Source organism: Mesoplodon bidens (genome assembly GCF_964165515.1).
Source record: "Mesoplodon bidens genome assembly, chromosome: 3".
In the NCBI taxonomy this organism is placed as follows: Eukaryota; Metazoa; Chordata; class Mammalia; order Artiodactyla; family Ziphiidae; genus Mesoplodon; species Mesoplodon bidens.
Window position 1 is genome coordinate 27,331,676 of NC_138178.1, and position 20,333 is coordinate 27,352,008.

General features: G+C 43.3%; 1 protein-coding gene across 2 annotated transcripts in view; it reads left to right on the forward strand.

The window, feature by feature from the left end:
* The window catches only part of PITRM1 (pitrilysin metallopeptidase 1), a 40,331-nt gene that overhangs the window by 13,870 nt on the left and 6,128 nt on the right, over positions 1–20,333 (forward strand). For both annotated transcript variants that reach the window (XM_081227016.1, XM_081227017.1), the window contains exons 15-22: positions 15,039–15,155; positions 16,492–16,624; positions 17,351–17,471; positions 17,575–17,651; positions 17,882–18,047; positions 18,326–18,426; positions 19,774–19,894; positions 20,177–20,233. In XM_081227016.1, coding sequence (XP_081083142.1) covers positions 15,039–15,155; positions 16,492–16,624; positions 17,351–17,471; positions 17,575–17,651; positions 17,882–18,047; positions 18,326–18,426; positions 19,774–19,894; positions 20,177–20,233 — 893 coding nt within the window. The remainder of the gene's footprint in view (positions 1–15,038; positions 15,156–16,491; positions 16,625–17,350; positions 17,472–17,574; positions 17,652–17,881; positions 18,048–18,325; positions 18,427–19,773; positions 19,895–20,176; positions 20,234–20,333) is intronic.

A 20,333-nucleotide genomic window follows, 5' to 3' on the forward strand; every position in this document is an offset into this window, starting at 1 on the left:
ACCCCCCCCCAAAAAAAAAAAGTTGGCTGGGATTACATGAAGAATTTATCAGGCTTGTCAGGAGGTGGATATGACTTTAAGTGAAAAGTAAGTAATTCCCTTTGATCATGCTAAGTTGGACGTGATATAATTTTGTAAAGACACAATTAATGTCAACTTATAACCTATTTATAATCTCTGAATTCTTCTTTAGACATACAAAGAGTTAGTTACTTTAAGCTCTTGCATAAATTTTTTTTTAATTGAAGTATAGTTGATTTACACTGTTGTGTTTCTGGTGTACAGCAAAGTGATTCAGATATAGCTATAGGTTCTTTTTCAGATGTTTTTCCGTTATAGTTTACTATAAAATATTATTTTTTTATACAGCAGTTTCTTATTAGTTATCTATTTTATACGTATTAGTGTACATATGTCAGTCCCAATCTCCCAGTTCGTCACGTCACACCTCACCACCCCCCACCACTTTCCCACCTTGGTGTCCATGCGTTTGTTCTCCACATCTGTGTCTCTATTTCTTCCCTGCAAACCGGTTCATCTGTACCATTTTACTAGGCTCCACATATATGCGTTAATATACGATATTTGTTTGCTCTTTCTGACTTCACTCTGTATGACAGTCTCTAGATCCATCCACATCTCTACAAATTTCATTCCTTTCTATGGCTGAGTAATACTCCATTGTATATATGTACCACATCTTCTTTATCCATTCGTCTGTCGATGGGCATTTAGGTTGTTTCCTTGACCTGGCTATTGTAAATAGTGCTGCAATGAACATTGGGGTGCATGTGTCTTTTTGAATTATGGTTTCTCTGGGTATATGCCCAGTAGTGGGATTGCTGGGTCATATGGTAATTCTATTTTTAGTTTTTTAAGGAACCTCCATACTATTCTCCATAGTGGCTATATCAATTTACATTCCCACCAACAGTTCAAGAGGGTTTGCTTTTCTCCACACACTCCCCAGCATTTGTTGTTTGTAGATTTTCTGATGATGCCCATTCTAACTGGTGTGAGGTGATACATCACTGTAGTTTTGATTTGCATTTCTCTAATAATTAGTGATGTTGAGCAGCTTTTCATGTGCTTCTTGGCCATCTGTATGTCTTTGGAGGAATGTCTATTTAGGTCTTCTGCCCATTTTTGGATTGGGTTGTTTGTTTGTTTAATATTGAGTTGCATGAGCTATTTATGTATTTTGGAGATTAATCCTTTGTCCGTTGATTCATTTGCAAATATTTTCGCCCATTCTGAGAGTTTTCTTTTCATCTTGTTTGCAGTTTCCTTTGCTTTGCAAAAGCTTTTAAGTTTCATTAGGTCTCCTTTGTTTCTTTTTGTTTTTATTTCCTTTAGGAGGTGGATCAAAAAAGATCTTGCTGTGATTTATGTCAGCGTGTTCTTCCTATGTTTTCCTCTAAGAGTTTTATAGTGTCCAGTCTTACATTTAGGTCTCTAATCCATTTTGAGTTTATTTTTGTGTATGGTGTTAGAGAGTGTTCTAATTTCATTCTTTTACATGTAGCTGTCCAGTTTTCCCAGCACCACTTACTGAAGAGACTGTGTTTTCTCCATTGTATATCCTTGCCTCCTTTGTCAAAGATTAGTTGACCATAGGTGCATGGATTTGTCTCTGGGCTTTCTATCCCGTTTCATTGATCTGTATTTCTGTTTTTGTGCCAGTACCATATTGTCTTGATTACTGTAGCTTCGTAGTATAGTCTGAAGTCAGGGAGTCTGATTCCTCCAGCTCAGTGTTTTCCCCTCAAGACTGCTTTGGCTATTCAGGGTCTTTTGGGTTTCCATACAAATTTTAAGATTTTTTGTTCTAGTTCTGTAAAAAAATGCCTTTGGTAGTTTGATAGGGATTGCATTGACTCTGTAGATTGCTTTGGGTAGTATAGTCATTTTCACAATATTGATTCTTCCCATCCAAGAACATGGTATATCCCTCCATCTGTTTGTGTCATTCTAATTTCTTTCATCAGTGTCTTATAGTTTTCTGCATACAGGTCTTTTGTCTCCCTAGGTAGGTTTATTCCTAGGTATTTTATTCTTTTTGTTGCTATGGTAAATGGGAGTGTTTCCTTAATTTCTCTTTGCCATTTTTCATCGTTAGTGTATACAAATGCAAGAGATTTCTGTGCATTAATTTTGTATCCTGCAACTTTTAACAGATTCATTGATTAGCTCTAGTAGTTTTCTGGTGGCATCTTTAGGATTCTCTCTGTAGAGTATCATGTCATCTACAGACAGTGACAGTTTTACTTCTTCTTTTCCAGTTTGTATTCCTTTTATTTCTTTTTCTTCTCTGATTGCCATGGCTAGGACTTCCAAAACTATGTTGAATAATAGTGGCGAGAGTGGACATCCTTGTCTTGTTCCTGACCTTAGAGTAATGCTTTCAGGTTTTCACCATTGAGAATGATGTTTGCTGTGGGTCTGTCATGGCCTTAATTATGTTGAGGTACGTTTCCTCTATACCCACTTTCTGGAGAGTTTTTATCATAAATGGGTGTTGAATTTTGTCAAAAAGCTTTTTCTGCATCTATTGAGATGATCATATGGATTTTCTTCTTCAGTATCTTAATATGGTGTATCACATTGATTGATTTGCGTGTATTGAGGAATACTTGCGTCCCTGGGATAAACCCCACTTGATCATGGCGTGTGATCCTTTTAATGTGTTGTTGGATTGTGTTTCCTAGTATTTTATTGAGGAATTTTGCATTTATATTGATCAGTGATATTGGTCTGTAATTTTATTTTTTTGTAGTATCTTTGTCTGGTTTTGCTATCAGGGTGGTGGTGGCCTCATAGAATGAGTTTGGGAGTGTGCCTTCCTCTGCAGTTTATTGGAAGAGTTTGAGAAGGATGGGTGTTAGCTCTTCTCTAAATGTTTGACAGAATTCACCTGTGAAGCCATCTGGTCCTGCACTTCTGTTTGTTGGAAGATTTTTAATCACAGTTTCAATTTCATTACTTGTGATTGGTCTGTTCATATTTTCTTTTTCTTCATGTTTCAGTCTTGGAAGGTTATACCTTTCTAAGAATTTGTCTGTTTCTTCTAGGCTGTCCATTTTATTGGCATAGAGTTGCTTGTAGTAGTCTCTTAGGATGCTTTGTATTTCTGCGATGTCTGTTGTGACTTCTTTTTCATTTCTAATTTTATTGATTTGAGTCCTCTTCCTCGTTTTCTTGATGAGTCTGCCTAATGGTTTATCAATTTTGTTTATCTTCTCAAAGAACAGCTTTTATTTCCATGGATGTTTGCTATTGTTTTCTTTGTTTCTATTTCATTTATTTCTGCTCTGATCTTTATGATTTCTTTCCTTCTACTAACTTTGGGTTTTGTTTGTTCTTTCTCTAGTCCCTTTAGGTGTAACGTTGGATTGTTTATTTGAAATTTTTCTTGTTTCTTGAGGTAAGCTTGTATTGCAATAAACTTCCTTCTTAGAACTGCTTTTGCTGCATCTCATAGGTTTTGGATCATTGTGTTTTCATTGTAATTTCTCTCTGGGTATTTTTTGATTTCTTCAGTGATTCCTTGGTTATTTAGTAATGTATTGTTTAACCTCCATGTGTTTGTGTTTTTTACGGTTTTGTTGCCTGTAATTGATTTCTAACCTCATAGCGTTGTGGTCAGAAAAGATGCTTGATATGATTTCAGTTTTTTTAAATTTACTGAGGCTTGATTTGTGACCCAAGATGTGATCTATCCTGGAGAATGTTCCGTGCGCACTTGAGAAGAAAGTGTAATCTTCTATTGGATGGACTGTCCTATAAATATCAATTAAATCTATCTGGTCTATTGTGTCATTTAAAGCTTGTGTTCTTTATTAATTTTCTGTTTGGATGATCTGTCCGTTGGGGTAAGTAAGTCCCCTACTATTATTGTGTTACTGTCGATTTCCTCTTTTAGAGCTCTTAGCAGTTGCCTTACGTATTGAGGTGCTCCTATGTTGGGTGCATATATATTTATAATTGTTACATCTTCTTCTTGGATTGATCCCTTGATCATTATGTAGTGTCCTTCTTTGTCTCTTGTAACATTCTTTATTTCAAAGTCTATTTTATCTGATACGAGTATTGCTACTCCAGCTTTCTTTTGATTTCTGTTTGCATGGAATATCTTTTTCCATCCCCTCACTTTCAGTCTTTATGTGTCCCTAGGTCTGAAGTGGGTCTCTTGTAGACAGCATATATATGCGTCTTGTTTTTGTATCCATTCAACAAGCCTGTGTCTTTTGCTTGGAGCATTTAATCCATTCACTTTTAAGGTAGTTATCGATATGTATGTTTCTATGACCATTTTCTTAATTGTTTTGGGTTGGTTTTTGTAGATCCTTTTCTTCTCTTGTGTTTCCCACTTAGAGAAGTTCCTTTAGCATTTGTTGTAGAGCTGGTTTGGTGGTGCTGAATTCTCTTAGCTTTTGCTTGTCTGTAAAGCTTTTGATTTCTCCATCGAATCTGAATGAGATCCTTGCCTGGTAGAGTAACCTTGGTTGTAGGTTCTTCCCTTTCATCACTTTAAATATATCATGCCACTCCCTTCTGGGTTGTAGAGTTTCTGCTGAGAAATCAGCTGTTAACCTTATGGGAGTTCCCTTGTATGTTATTTGTCGTTTTTCCCCTGTTGGTTTCAATAATTTTTCTTTGTCTTTAATTTTTGTCAGTTTCATTACTAGGTGTCTGGTTGTGTTTCTCCTTGGGTTTATCCTGCCTGGGACTCTCTGCACTTCCTGGACTTGGGTGGCTGTTTCCTTTCCCAAGTTAGGGAAGTTTCGGCTCTAATCTCTTCAAATATTTTCTCATGTCCTTTCTCTCTCTCTTCTCCTTCTGGGACCCCTATAATGCAAATGTTGTTGCATTTAATGTTGTCCCAGAGGTCTTAGGCTGTCTTTATTTCTTTTCATTCTTTTTTCTTTATTCTGTTCCTTGGCAGTGAATTCCACCATTCTATCTTCCAGGTCACTTATCCGTTCTTCTGCCTTGGTTATTCTGCTGTTGATTCCTTCTAGTGTATTTTTCATTTGTTATTGTATTGTTCATGTCTTTTTGTTTGATCTTTAATTCTTCTTGGTGTTTGTTAAATATTTCTTGCATCTTCTCAATCTTTGTCTCCATTCGTTTTCCCAAGGTCCTGGATCATCTTCACTATCTTTATTCTGAATTCTTTTTCTGGAAGGTTGCCTAGTTGTTTTTCTGGGGTTTTATCTTGTTCCTTCATCTGGTACAAAGTCCTCTACCTTTTCATTTTGTCTGTCTTTTTGTGGATGTGGTTTTTCTTCTGCAGGCTACAGGATTGTAGTTCTTCTTGCTTCTGCTTTCTGCCCTCTGGTGGATGAGGCTGTCTGAGAGGCTTGTGCAAGTTTTCTGATGGGAGGGACTGGTGGTGGGTAGAACTGGGTGTTGCTCTGGTGGGCAGAGCTCAGTAAAACTTTAATCCGCTTGTCTGCTGATGGGTGGGGCTGGGTTCCCTCCCTGTTGGTTGTTTGGCCTGAAGCGGCCCAACACTGGAGCCTACCGGCTCTTTGGTGGGGCTAATGGCGGACTCTGGGAGGGCTCACACCAAGGATTGCTTCCCAGAAATTCTGCTGCCAGTGTCCTTGTCCTCAGGGTGAGACACAGCCACCCCCCCGCCTCTGCAGGAGACTCTCCAACACTAGCAGGTAGGTCTGGCTCAGTCTCCTGTGGCGTCACTGCTCCTTCCCCTGGGTCCCGATACACACACTACTGTGTGTGTGCCCTCCAGTAGTGGAGTCTCTGTTTCCCCCAGTCTTGTCGAAGTCCTGCAGTCAGATCCCGCTAGCTTTCAAAGTCTGATTCTCTTGGAATTCCTCCCGTTGCTGGACCCCCAGGTTGGGAAGCCTGACGGGGGGCTCAGAACCTTCACTCCAGTGGGTGGACTTCTGTGGTAGAAGTGTTCTCCAGTCTGTGAGTCACCCACCCACCAGTTATGGGATTTGATTTTACTGTGATTGCATCCCTCCTACCATCTCATTGTGGCTTCTCCTTTGTCTTTGGATGTGGGGTATCTTTTTTGTTGAGTCCAGTGTCTTCATGTCAATGATTGTTCAGCAGTTAGTTGTGATTCCGGTGCTCTCGCAAGAGGGAGTGAGCGCACGTCCTTCTACTCTGCCATCTTGAACCAATCTATTATAAAATATTGAATATGTTCCCTGTGCTATACAGTAGGACCTTGTTGTTTATCTGTTTTATATATAGTAGTGTGTATGCTAATCACAAACTGCTAATTTATCCCTCTTCCCTTTCCCTTTGGTAACCAGAAGTTTGTTTTCTGTCTGTCTGTTTTGTAAATAAGTTCATTTGTATCATATTTTAGATTGCACATATAAGTAATATCATTTGATACTTGTCTTTCTTTGTCTGACTTCACTTAATATGATAATCTCAAAGTCCATCCATGTTGCTACAAATGTCTTCCATAAATTTAACATGCTAATTGTAATTAATATGATAAACTTGTGTTTTGTGAGTGCCAATTGAGAAGTTCCATCTTCCTTTTTTTAAGTTTTTTTTAAATTGAGGAATAACTGACATAATGTATTAGTTTTCAGATGTACGACACACTGATTTGATGTATTTGTATATTGTGAGATGGTCACCACAATTAGCCTAGTTATCATCTGACACCACATGTAGAGTTTTTTGTCTTGTGATGAGAACTTTAAAATTTTATCGTCTTAGCAATTTTATTTTATTTTATTTTATTTATTTATTTATTTATTTTAATTTTTTTTGAGATTTTTTTTATTAGTTTCTGCTTTATAACAAAGTGAATCAGTCATACACATACATCTGTTCCCACATCCCTTCCCTCATGCATCTCCCTCCCTCCCACCCTCCCCATCCCACCCCTCCAGGCGGTCACAAAGCACCGAGCTGATCTCCCTGTGCTCTGCGGCTGCTTCCCACTATCTATCTACCTTACGTTTGGTAGTGTATATATGTCCATGCCTCTCTTTCGCTTTGTCACAGCTTACCCTTCCCCCTCCCCATATCCTCAAGTCCATTCTCAAGTAGGTCTGTGTCTTTATTCCCGTTTTACCCCTAGGTTCTTCATGACTTTTTTTTTTTTAATTCCGTATATATGTGTTAGCATACGGTATTTGTCTTTCTCTTTCTGACTTACTTCACTCTGTATAACAGACTCTAGGTCTATCCACCTCATTACAAATAGCTCAGTTTCGTTTCTTTTTATGGCTGAGTAATATTCCATTGTATATATGTGCCACATCTTCTTTATCCATTCATCCGATGATGGACACTTAGGTTGTTTCCAGCTCCGGGCTATTGTGAATAGAGCTGCAATGAACATTTTGGTACATGTCTCTTTTGGAATTATGGTTTTCTCAGGGTATATGCCTAGTAGTGGGATTGCTGGGTCATATGGTAGTTCTATTTTTAGTTTTTTAAGGAACCTCCATACTGTTCTCCATAGTGGCTGTACCAATTCACATTCCCACCAGCAGTGCAAGAGTGTTCCCTTTTCTCCACACCCTCTCCAGCATTTCTTGTTTCTAGATTTCTTGATGATGGCCATTTTGACTGGTGTGAGATGATATATCATTGTAGTTTTGATTTGCATTTCTCTAATGATTAATGATGTTGAGCATTCTTTCATGTGTTTGTTGGCAGTCTGTATATCTTCTTTGGAGAAATGCCTATTTAAGTCTTCTGCCCATTTTTGGATTGGGTTGTTTGTTTTTTTGATATTGAGCTGCATGAGCTGTTTATAAATTTTGGAGATTAATCCTTTGTCAGTTGCTTCATTTGCAAATATTTTCTCCCATTCTGAGGGTTGTCTTTTGGTCTTGTTTATGGTTTCCTTTGCTGTGCAAAAGCTTTGAAGTTTCATTAGGTCCCATTTGTTTATCTTTGTTTTTATTTCCATTTCTCTAGGAGGTGGGCCCAAAAGGATCTTGCTGTGATTTATGTCATAGAGTGTTCTGCCTATGTTTTCCTCTAAGAGTTTGATAGTTTCTGGCCTTACATTTAAGTCTTTAATCCATTTTGAGCTTATTTTTGTGTATGGTGTTAGGGAATGATCTAATCTCAAACTTTTACATGTCCCTGTCCAGTTTTCCCAGCACCACTTATTGAAGAGGCTGTCCTTTCTCCACTGTACATTCCTGCCTCCTTTATCAAAGATAAGTTGGCCATATGTGTGTGGGTTTATCTCTGGGCTTTCTATCCTGATCCACTGATCTATCTTTCTGTTTTTATGCCAGTACCACACTGTCTTAATTACTGTAGCTTTGTAGTATAGTCTGAAGTCAGGGAGCCTGATTCCTCCAGCTCCGTTTTTCGTTCTCAAGATTGCTTTGGCTATTTGGGGTCTTTTGTTTTTCCAAACAAATTTTGAAATTTTTTGTTCTACTTCTGTGAAAAATGCCAGTGGTAGTTTGTTAGGGATTGCATTGAATCTGTAGATTGCTTTGGGTAGTAGAGTCATTTTCACAATATTGATTCTTCCAATCCAGGAGCATGGTATATCTCTCCATCTATTTGTATCATCTTTAATTTCTTTCATCAGTGTCTTATAATTTTCTGCATACAGGTCTTTTGTCTCCTTAGGTAGGTTTATTCCTAGATATTTTATTCTTTTTGTTGCAATGGTAAATGGGAGTGTTTTCTTGATTTCATTTTCAGATTTTTCATCATTAGTGTACAGGAATGCTAGAGATTTCTGTACATTAATTTTGTATCCTGCTACTTTACCAAATTCATTGATTAGCTCTAGTAGTTTTTCGGTAGCATCTTTAGGATTCTCTATGTATAGTATCATGTCATCTGCAAACAGTGACAGCTTTACTTCTTCTTTTCCAATTTGGATTCCTTTTATTTCCTTTTCTTCTCTGATTGCTGTGGCTAAAACTTCCCAAACTATGTTGAATAAGAGTGGTGAGAGTGGGCAACCTTGTCTTGTTCCTGATCTTAGTGGAAATGGTTTCAGTTTTTCACCATTGAGGACAATGTTGGCTGTGGGTTTGTCATATATGGCCTTTATGATGTTGAGGAAAGTTCCCTCTATGCCTACTTTCTGCAGGGTTTTTATCATAAATGGGTGTTGAATTTTGTCGAAAGCTTTCTCTGCATCTATTGAGATGATCATATGGTTTTTCTCCTTCAACTTGTTAATATGGTGTATCACATTGATTGATTTGCGTATATTGAAGAATCCTTGCATTCCTGGAATAAACCCCACTTGATCATGGTGTATGATCCTTTTAATGTGCTGTTGGATTCTGTTTGCTAGTATTTTGTTGAGGATTTCTGCATCTATGTTCATCAGTGATATTGGCCTGTAGTTTTCTTTCTTTGTGACATCCTTGCCTGATTTTGGTATCAAGGTGATGGTGGCCTCGTAGAATGAGTTTGGGAGTGTTCCTTCCTCTGATACTGTTTGGAAGAGTTTGAGAAGGATGGGTGTTCGCTCTTCTCTAAATGTTTGATAGAATTCGCCTGTGAAGCCATCTGGTCCTGGGCTTTTGTTTGATGGAAGATTTTTAATCACAGTTTCAATTTCAATGCTTGTGATTGGTCTGTTCATATTTTCTATTTCTTCCTGAGTCAGTCTTGGCAGGTTGTGCATTTCTAAGAATTTGTCCATTTCTTCCAGGTTGTCCATTTTATTGGCATAGAGTTGCTTATAGTAATCTCTCATGATCTTTTGTATTTCTGCAGTGTCAGTTGTTACTTCTCCTTTTTCATTTCTAATTCTATTGATTTGAGTCTTCTCCCTTCTTTTCTTGATGAGTCTGGCTAATGGTTTGTCAATTTTGTTTATCTTCTCAAAAAACCAGCTTTTAGTTTGGTTGATCTTTGCTATCGTTTCCTTCATTTCTTTTTCATTTATTTCTGATCTGATCTTTATGATTTCTTTCCTTCTGCTAACTTTGGGGGTTTTTTGTTCTTCTTTCTCTAATTGCTTTAGGTGCAGGGTCAGGTTGTTTACTCGAAATGTTTCCTGTTTCTTAAGGCGGGATTGTATTGCTATAAACTTCCCCCTTAGAACTGCTTTTGCTGCGTACCATAGGTTTTGGGTCGTCGTGTCTCCATTGTCATTTGTTTCTAGGTATTTTTTAATTTCCTCTTTGATTTCTTCAGTGATCACTTCGTTATTGAGTAGTGTATTGTTTAGCCTCCATGTGTTTGTATTTTTTACAGATCTTTTCCTGTAATTGATGTCTAGTCTCATAGCATTGTGGTCGGAAAAGATACTTGATACAATTTCAATTTTCTTAAATTTACCAAGGCTTGATTTGTGACCCAAGATATGATCTATCCTGGAGAATGTTCCATGAGCACTTGAGAAAAATGTGTATTCTGTTGTTTTTGGATGGAATGTCCTATAAATATCAACTAAGTCCATCTTGTTTAATGTGTCATTTAAAGCTTGTGTTTCCTTATTTATTTTCATTTTGGATGATCTGTCCATTGGTGAAAGTGGGGTGTTAAAGTCCCCTATTATGATTGTGTTACTGTCGATTTCCCCTTTTATGGCTGTTAGTATTTGCCTTATGTATTGAGGTGCTCCTATGTTTGGTGCATAAATATTTACAATTGTTATATCTTCTTCTTGGATCGATCCCTTTATCGTTATGTAGTGTCCTTCTTTGTCTCTTCTAATAGTCTTTATTTTAAAGTCTATTTTGTCTGATATAAGAATTGCTACTCCAGCTTTCTTTTGATTTCCATTTGCATGGAATATCTTTTTCCATCCCCTTACTTTCAATCTGTATGTGTCTCTAGGTCTGAAGTGGGTCTCTTGTAGACAGCATATATATGGGTCTTGTTTTTGTATCCATTCAGCCACTCTGTGTCTTTTGGTGGGAGCATTTAGTCCATTTACATTTAAGGTAATTATTGATATGTATGTTCCTATTCCCATTTCCTTAATTGCTTTGGGTTCGTTATTGTAGGTCTTTTCCTTCTGTTGTGTTTCTTGCCTAGAGAAGTTTCTTTAGCATTTGTTGTAAAGCTGGTTTGGTGGTGCTGAAGTCTCTCAGCTTTTGCTTGTCTGTAAAGGTTTTAATTTCTCCATCAAATCTGAATGAGATCCTTGCTGGGTAGAGTAATCTTGGTTGCAGGTTTCTCTCCTTCATCACTTTAATTATGTCCTTCCACTCCCTTCTGGCTTGTAGAGTTTCTGCTGAGAGATCAGCTGTTAACCTGATGGGGATTCCCTTGTGTGTTATTTGTTGTTTTTCCCTTGCTGCTTTTAATATGATTTCTTTGTGTTTAATTTTTGACAGTTTGATTAATATGTGTCTTGGTGTATTTCTCCTTGGATTTATTCTGTATGGGACTCTCTGTGCCTCCTGGACTTGATTAACTATTTCCTATCCCATATTGGGGAAGTTTTCAACTATAATCTCTTCAAATATTTTCTCAGTCCCTTTCTTTTTGTCTTCTTCTTCTGGAACCCCTATAATTCGAATGTTGGTGCGTTTAATGTTGTCCCAGAGGTCTCTGAGACTGCCCTCTGTTCTTTTCATTCTTTTTTCTTTATTTTGCTCTGCAGCAGTTATTTCCACTATTTTATCTTCCACCTCACTTATCCGTTCTTCTGCCTCAGTTATTCTGCTATTGATCCCATCTAGAGTATTTTTCATTTCATTTATTGTGTTTTTAATCGATGCTTGATTCATCTTTAGTTCTTCCAGGTCCTTGTTAACTGTTTCTTGCATTTTGTCTATTCTATTTTCAAGATTATGGATCTTGGAAATAGAATCTTGGATCAGCTTTACTATCATTATTCTGAATTCTTTTTCAGGTAGACTGCCTATTACCTCTTCATTTGTTAGGTCTGGTAGGTTTTTATCTTGCTCCTTCACCTGCTGTGTGTTTTTCTGTCTTCTCATTTTGCTTATGTTACTGTGTTTGGGGTCTCCTTTTTGCAGGCTGCAGATTCGTAGTTCCCGTTGTTTTTGGTGTCTGACCCCAGTGGCTAAGGTTGTTTCAGTAGGTTGTGTAGGATTCCTGGTGGGGGGGACTAATGCCTGTGTTCTGGTGGTTGAGGCTCGATCTTGTCTTTCTGGTGGACAGGTCCACGTCTGGTGGTGTGTTTTGGGGTGCCTATGGCCTTATTATGTTTTTAGGTAGCCTCTCTGCTAATGGGTGGGGTTGTGTTCCTGCCTTGCTAGTTGCTTGGCATAGGGTGACCCGCACTGTAGCTTGCTGGTCGTTGACTGAAGCTGGGTGCTGGTGTTGGGATGGAGATCTCTGGGAGATTTTCGCTGCTTGATATTATGTGGAGCTGGGAGGTCTCTTGTGGACCAGTGTCCTGAAGTTGGCTCTCCCACTTCAGAGGCACAGCACTGACTCCTGGCTGCAGCACCAAGAGCCTTTCATCCACCTGGGAAGTGGCACGGGAGGGCTGCGCGCTCTTCAGTCCCCGGTCGCCTGTGCTGGGCCGGCTACCTAATCCCTTCCCTCAGCCCGTTGGCGGCGCGACTGGGCAGCAGAGGGAGCCAGTTAGCCCTTTTATAACCTCCAGGCTGCGACGGCTGCTCTGAGGAGGAGGCGACTGCTTGCAGATGACCTCATCATCTACGGAGAAAATCCCAAAGAGTCTGCTTCTGTCCTCCTCCTCTCCGGCTGCCAGAGCCACCATGGGCGGTCTGGCGCTGGGAGCCCGCACCTGCAGGAATCTCGCCTCTTCAGGAGGCAGATTAGCTTCCGACGACCGCTCAGGTTCCCGGATGTGGCGGGATTTCGTCTTAGCAATTTTAAAATCTCAATACAGTATTACTGACTTTAGTAACAGTGCTGTACATTACACCCTCAGGGATTACTTAGAACTGCAAACTTGTAGCTTTGACCCCTTAATCCATTTCTCCTCCCCGCCCCACCACAACCAACCAGTCTGTTCTCTGTATATATGAGCTTGCTTTTTTGTGTTTTTGTTTTGTAGATTGCACCTATAAGTGAGATCATAGGTATTTATTTTTCTCTATCTGACTTATTTCACTAAGCATAATACTCTCAAGGTTCATCCACATTGTTGCAAATTGCAGCATTTCCTCCTTCGTGACTGAGTAGTGTTCCACTGTGTGTGTTTGTGTGTGTGTATCGCATCTTTTTTTACCCATTCATCCGTCAGTGGACATTTAGTTTGTTTCCATATCTTGGCTGTTGTAAATAGTACTGCTGTGAATATTGGTGTGCGTATATCTTTTCAAATTAGTGTTTTTATTTTCTTCAGATAAATAACCAGGAGTAGGACTGCTGGGTCATATGGTAGTTCTAGTTTTAATATTTTGAGGAACCACCATACTGTTTTCCATAGTAGCTGCACCAATTTACGTTCCCACGAGCAGTGCACAAGGGTTCCCTTTTCTCCACATCCTCACCAACAGTTGTTATCTCTTGTCTTTTTTATTATAGCTATTCTGACAGGTGTGAGGTGATGTCTCATGTGTTTTGATTTGCATTTCCCTGATGAGTGATGTTGAGCACCTTTTCCTATAGCTGTTGGCCATCTGTGTGCTTCTTTGGAGAAATGCCTATTTAGGTCCTCAGCCCATTTTTTAGTTGGATCGTTTGTATTTTGCTATTGAGTTCGTTAAATATTTTGGATATTAGCCCCTTACCAGATAATATTTGATTTGCAAGTTTTCTCTCCCGCTGTGTACATGCCTTTTCATGTTCACAGTTTCCTTTGCTGTCAGAAGCTTTTTAGTTTGATGTGGTCCCACCCATCTTCCGTCTGTGCTTATAGCCATTTGTGGCACAGAGGGTAATTCCATGCCTCAGCACAGACCGTGCATTCGCTGAGTTGTCAGGCGTCTGGCCTGGCCGTGGAGGTGCATGTGAAGGAATGCAGGGCCTGGTTAAAGAGCGTCTTTCTGTCTTCCAGATCACTGCACAGTCCCTTAGGGAGGACACAGTGCTAGAGCATTTACCGTTAGGTCAGTAAGTCTTGAGTGTGGACTTCAGTGCAAAGAATCAGTGAGTCAGGGTCCAATCTGGAGATGAACACCAATGAGAAGTGGGAATGGGAGATTAATTTATTGGAAACATCAAACAATCTTCCAGTTTGGGAGTCTGTGTGTATCGTGTGAAGGGGTGGGGCTGGGCCGTTGGGAGCCTGTGTCTGGTGGAGGACAGTGCTCGCAGCCTCTGCTGCCCTGATGCATCTGCATCCCGCCCCCACCAGAGGAGCAGCATCCTGACAGGAGGAGCTGAGCCGGGGCCGCTGGGAGTGTTATCCGGGACAAGGGCAGGAGGCCAAACGCAGAGAACGAGGAAGCGTCTGAGGGTGGCGTTGGGGTGCTCTGCTTGACTGCGGGGAGAGGGCCAGGTGGGGGGGCCTTGAAAGTGCAGGGGGTTCCTCAGAGCCTGGGGAGCCAGGTCCTCAGGCCTCCACGGGGCACAGGTGGGTGCCCGGGAGCAGCTGCGCTGAAACCCCTCTGCGGGCCCGGGGACCCAGTGCTGGGGACTCGGGGAGGCGGGCGTGGGGGGTGAGGTGACAGCGGGAGCGCTGACTTTACCCCGTGACGTCCCCCAGCTACAGCCCGGGGCCCCTCCCCATGGGCTGCCCAGTCTGTACAAAAGGGGCATCTACCCTCTGATCAGGCCCAGAAAAGGTATTTTTTCCATTTTTGTAATTTGTGAACTTTGTGATTACAGAAGCGTATTGCTGAGGTTTGTGAAAATGACATAAGAATAAACAAGCACAAAAGTTAGTTTCAATCCACTAGTTCAGTCTCTAGTAGAAAATTTTGGTTGGGGGCAGAGAGGAAACTGCTTGAGCAAACTACTCCCCCCTTTCCCCAGCAAAATCGTTCTCTTAAATCGCTGAGAATGAGAATTAGGAAGAGAGCTGCCTGCCAAGCTGGTTATTATGCTTCTAAATCTGGTTTCCTGGGAAACCTCTGAACCCCAGTGCTGACGGGCTCCCCCACGCTTGGCATGGGAGAGGCTGAGTCTTAATGTAAGTTAATAAATAGGAGCTGAACCGAGTAAGACCTTCTAAGTATCGTCCTGGATGTTCATTCCCCTCTTAGGTTTGGAATTACAGGCTCAGCAAAGCCAACCTCAGGACGTGTCGTGTCTGCCCGCGTTGAAGGTGTCGGACATCGAGCCCCGCATCCCGTTCACGGAGGTGGAGGTGGCTCTGGCAGGTCAGTGGCGGGTCTTGGTGCCCCGGCTGGGGGTTAGGCTGCGTCTTGGGGAGAGTCACCAGTGGGTGTCTTCATAGGACGTTCAAGCCCCGTTCCTAGTCCAGCTCAGCGACGGCAGATGTGGACTCGAGGGCCTGCGTGTGTTTTTCCCTGGGTGGGTCCGACAGGGCTGAGCTGCCTCTGGGGGCGGGGAGGCCTCAGGTTCCGCTGTGTGTGTGTTCATGCAGTTCTCAAGGGCACGGGCGTCCTCTGGGCCCCTTGCCCACGCCCGCTCCTTAGCCCAGCCAGGGTCCAGAGGCCCACAGCACTAGGTGTTGCACTGTGGGGCACGGAGTGGGTGGCAGCCGCTCCTTCCTGGCATCCCCCCACGTCTGCGCCCATCACTCACTTCTGCTGGACACAGGAGACGTGCCCTGTGGTGCTAACGTTTCTCTATATGGCCGTGATGTGACTTTGCTGCTCCTTCCTGAGCAGGTCTGACGACAGCCTTACACCTTCACTGGTTCCCGCATCTAGTTTAGGATTCAGGCTGTGTGCAAGCATCCCTTGGACTTGTGTGACATGTCTGTTGTCCCGGGGCCTGTCCGGTTTACCACACCTGATGTATTCATTTGCGCATGTAAATGAAGCCTCTTTTTTGGCCCAGGCTTCTGGGAAGCGAGGTTCACGTCCCACTGATCGTTTAACCCCCTCAGGTTTGGTTTATCAGTGAAGTTCATTGTGTTCAAGGAAGGAATCAGTGAAGTAATTCATCGTCAGTAGATGCCTTAGTTCCTCCGCTGGTTCAGGGCACTGCGCTCGGGATATAAAAAGTAGAACACACAGTTGTGAGGGAACTGGGGCCACAGAGGCCTGGGGTGTCGAGCGGGGTGGGTTCCAGTGTGCTGTGGGGCATGAGGGTCCTCGGGTTTGGGGACAGGACTTGTTAGGGGGTGAGTTGCGTTTGGGGTGGGTGAAAGTGAGGTCACCTGTTGTGGGAGTGGCCTGCCAGAGTCCCTGCCGATACCCAAGGAGGGTCTGGGTGCAGGTGGGGAGGGCGGCTGGACTGCAGCTGGACTGTGGGGTGTTTAGAAAACCCCAAGAACGTTCATACTCTGCTCTCGTTTTTCAAGAAGCACAAGGGTTACTTAGCGTTGAAGATTTTCAGCTTTTGTTGTGATGAAAGTACAAGAGGGAAATTTGTCTGAATTATGGCAAATGAATAGTGTTTTTTTGCTAATATAAAATGTAAACCCCCATCCTTGAAAAGCTTTAGCATTTTAAAAATATTAAATGATGGTTACATGGTTAAAACTTTACTGGTAAAAATTATAAAGAGGTGCCTTTGCTCCTGCAGCTGGGGACACGCCCGTCCAGTACTGCACACAGCCCACCAACGGCGTGATCTACTTCAGAGCCTTCTTGAGTCTGAACACCCTGCCCGAGGAGCTCCGGCCCTATGTGCCCCTCTTCTGCAACGTCCTCACCAAGTAAGGGGCTCCTTCTGGGGCGAAGATACGCATTTACAGAACTCTGCATGTCATTGCAAATTTATTAGTGGATGTTTTCTGTGTGTGTTGTTTCAATGTATCAGTAATCAATTTTCAGTGAGTCATTTTAATTTTCAAATCCAGTAGTGTTACAGAAAGGTGGATGGTATATTTGTTGAGAATTTTCCTTAGGGAATCATACTTTCTTACTAAAATACAGTACATTAAAATATTTATAAATGTAGAGCGCAAGGTATTACAGGTATAGCTATATCTCAACAACTGAGTTCTTTTTAAGATTATGAAGAGATGATTATTTTCATCAGAAAATGTAAGCCTTTAAATATGACGCATAGGCCTGGGGTCACCCCCGGAGGAGGTGAACCTTTCCCGAGTTCTCTGCCCTTTTATCAGTATGGCTCCCACCGCCTGCCCTTCACGGCAGCGTGGATTCAGGAAAAACTCAGTCATCACCTTGGCTTGAATTAGTTCTTACATTAGGAACAGCGATTAGAATGTTTCCTCCAAAAGAAGTTGAAGTGACTTTTTTTTTCTTAAGGCTCGTTCTTCAGATTTCACCCCCAAGACTACCTGACCAGAGCGGCTGCAGGCTGCAGAGTTTGGGGGGGAGGCGAGAGCAGCTGCTGGGCTGGCAGGCGGTGGTTGGGGGGACATGCCGCATGGGAACCCGGCCCGCCCCGGTGACTCCGCGCTCTCCCTGCACAGGCTGGGCTGCGGCAGCCTTGACTACAGGGAGCTGGCCCAGCAGGTGGACCTGAAGACGGGGGGCCTGGCTGCCACCCCCCACGTGCTCCCTGACGACTCGCACCTCGACACCTACGAGCAGGTAGCCATTTCCTCAGCTCAGGGTGGTGAGGGTTGGCTTCTCCGGCGTCTTTTAAATTACATCATAATTTCTTATTCTTTTTCTTCTGTCATGATTTATATAGGGTGTGCTCTTTTCATCTTTCTGCCTCGATAGAAACCTACCAGACATGATGCATCTGTGGAGTGAAATCTTTAACAAGTAAGTAGACGTAAATCCCCGGACATGCCAGAGACCTGAGTCTGCCGGGTCCTGAGAGCGGAAGCCACATGCCTTTGTTGGTTGTTGGTTTCTTTCCCCCTGTGACTCCTGTGGACTCATGACATCTCCAGGGACGGTTTACATCATCTAAGAACCTACACTTAGCAAATTTCCCTGCTGTTGAAGGGGGCATGACTGGGTCTCATTTACTGCCTTTTCTTTCTCCACAGCCCCCGCTTTGAGGACGAGGAGCACTTCCGAGTGCTGGTGAAGATGACAGCTCAGGAGCTGTCCAACGGGGTCCCCGACGCAGGCCACCTTTACGCGTCCATCAGGGCGGGCAGGACGCTGGCACCCGCGGGGGACCTGCAGGAGACCTTCGGGGGGATGGACCAGGTGACGCGCTCAGGGGCGGCTGGGTCTCTGGGGTTCACGTCTCAGAAAGGCTAACTCAAACTGGCCAGGTTTCATGGGGAAAAAGTTTTTTCGCTCACCCTCCTCCTTCCAGCCTGCAGCCCCTCCCCCACCCCCCAGCGGAGCAAGTGTGCGTCCCCCGTGGGCACAGAACCTGGCCCTGCCGCCGCCCCACCCCATGTCCCCACGGGACCCCATGTCAGGGAAGTCTGGTCCAAGCCAAGGCGCGTCTATCTCTACCTGTCGGTTCTCTGGCTTAGGTGAGGCTCATGAAGAGAATCGCAGAGATGACGGACATCAAGCCCATCCTGAGGAAGCTCCCGCGCATTAAGAAGCATCTTTTGAACTGTGATAACTTCAGGTGGGGCTGCAGTTTGTTTCTAAGCAAAGATTCCATCCTTATCCTGTGTTACCACGTGTAGTTTTAGATGCTTTTTAGAAAACGCTTGGTGGAGGCTACAGAATCGTTCTAGACTCCAGATGTTCTGTGAAAGCGCTGTTTTATACAGAAGTTGAACAAGTGTCCTGGGAGGTGGGGAGGAGGGCAGGCTGCTTTAACCTGGAGCCACAGGTGGACTCCGTGCTGCATGACTCAACAGCCGATGTTCCGTAAATGAGCCTCAGCGAGACCCCGCCGAGGTCCTCTTGCCCGAGGCCACGGTGAAAGCTCAGAGGTTCTTGTGAGGGTAATTGTGCACCAGTTTGGGGTGAACGCCAGCCTCTGCACGTGGTCGGCCTTCAGCTCAGGTTGCGACACGAGCGAGACTTAAAGAGGACGACGGCTGTTGAGCTGGGAGCACCTGCCTCACCGCCAGCACCGCCGCCTTAGCTGAGCTTGCAGCTCCGTCCGTGGAACACGCCCCCGGACCTTGGCCCGGCAGTTCTTGGGAGTCACTAGCAGGCTCTCCTGGACCACCTGGGCAGCAGGAGGTTGGGGGCCTCTGGCCAGCAGAGCCGGCGCCCAGTTAGTTCTTGGGCTGCCTGTGCACTCACGGCTGGCGTCTCGGGGAACTTAGCCACAGGGACCTTCTCTGTTTCCTCCATAAAACAGTCCTTTGCAGATGTAGGGCAAGGAAGGAGAGCATGTTTGCAAAGCAGTTGGTCTAGAGCCTAGAACACAGTGGTGTTGTCATGGTACCTGTTATTTCAACCAAAATAGACTTAGGATTTATGGCCAAAACCAAAAAGGATACAGTTTGTCAGTGTACTGTATGTATGATGGTATCTGTGATTCTGTAGAGTTCCGAAGAGCCACAGAGAAATGTTTTTTGGGAGCGAGGCAGTTCTTTGCCTACTTACACTTTTCTACTTTAATGACCACCGGTTCATTCTGTTCCAGACAATAATTGCGTTTTCAGTCCTCTGATACTGTAGCCCTGAAGGCACTGTTGGAGATCTAGTCTCTGCATCCTCCTCGTTCTCAGGAGAGCACAGAGCTTAGCGGAACTGGCTGTTTATTGTCTGGAACACACTGAGATAAGGGACAGGCTTTTTCGTACCTGGAAAACATGTGGTGAAGGAAGACGACTGTAGTGGTGCCTTGTTTGGCTGCTGTTTTATTCAGTTTTTGTTTTTACGTTTACATGTAAACGTTTTTACACTTTTGAGCATTATTTTGTATGTGATTCATTTTTGTTTTAATTATGCAAAATGTAACATTTTTATTTTTCATAGTAATGGTTTTCTGCATGTAGACTTTTTTAAACAGATGTTCCGTGAATGCTACTCCCCAGCAAATGTCTCAGGTGGAGAATTCGGTGGATAACTTCCTCAGGACCCTCAGCCGGAGTAAGAAGGAGCGGAAGCCTGTGCACCCACACGTGGTGGAGGTGAGGTTGTGCCCCTGCCTGCCCGCGGGGCCAGTGAATCCAAACCCTGTAGTTTGGCCTTCGATCCTATGCTCCCCTATAGCCACTTGAGCCTTGCAGTGAAGTCTCCTGTTTGGAGGACCACTTGAGCTGGGGATGCAGCAGCCTCAGAGCTTGAAGCCTCGAGCAGATGTACCCTGACGCTTGTCGTGCGTGAGCTCTGTGCACTTCCTGGAACGTACCTTACCTGCCCACGTGAGCTTGGGCATTTTCTCATTTCTCTGGGAAACATTTTACTTTCAGAAACCTGCACCTAAGGGACCTGGCAGGCACTCCCCAGTCACGAGGAAGATGGTGACGGTGAGTCCCTTCTGCTTAATGCCCTGCCTGCTGCGCATCCGTGGGCCCTTCTGTCACCAGCTGGGCATCGTCGGGTAGGACCGCCAGGTGCTGTCTGTAT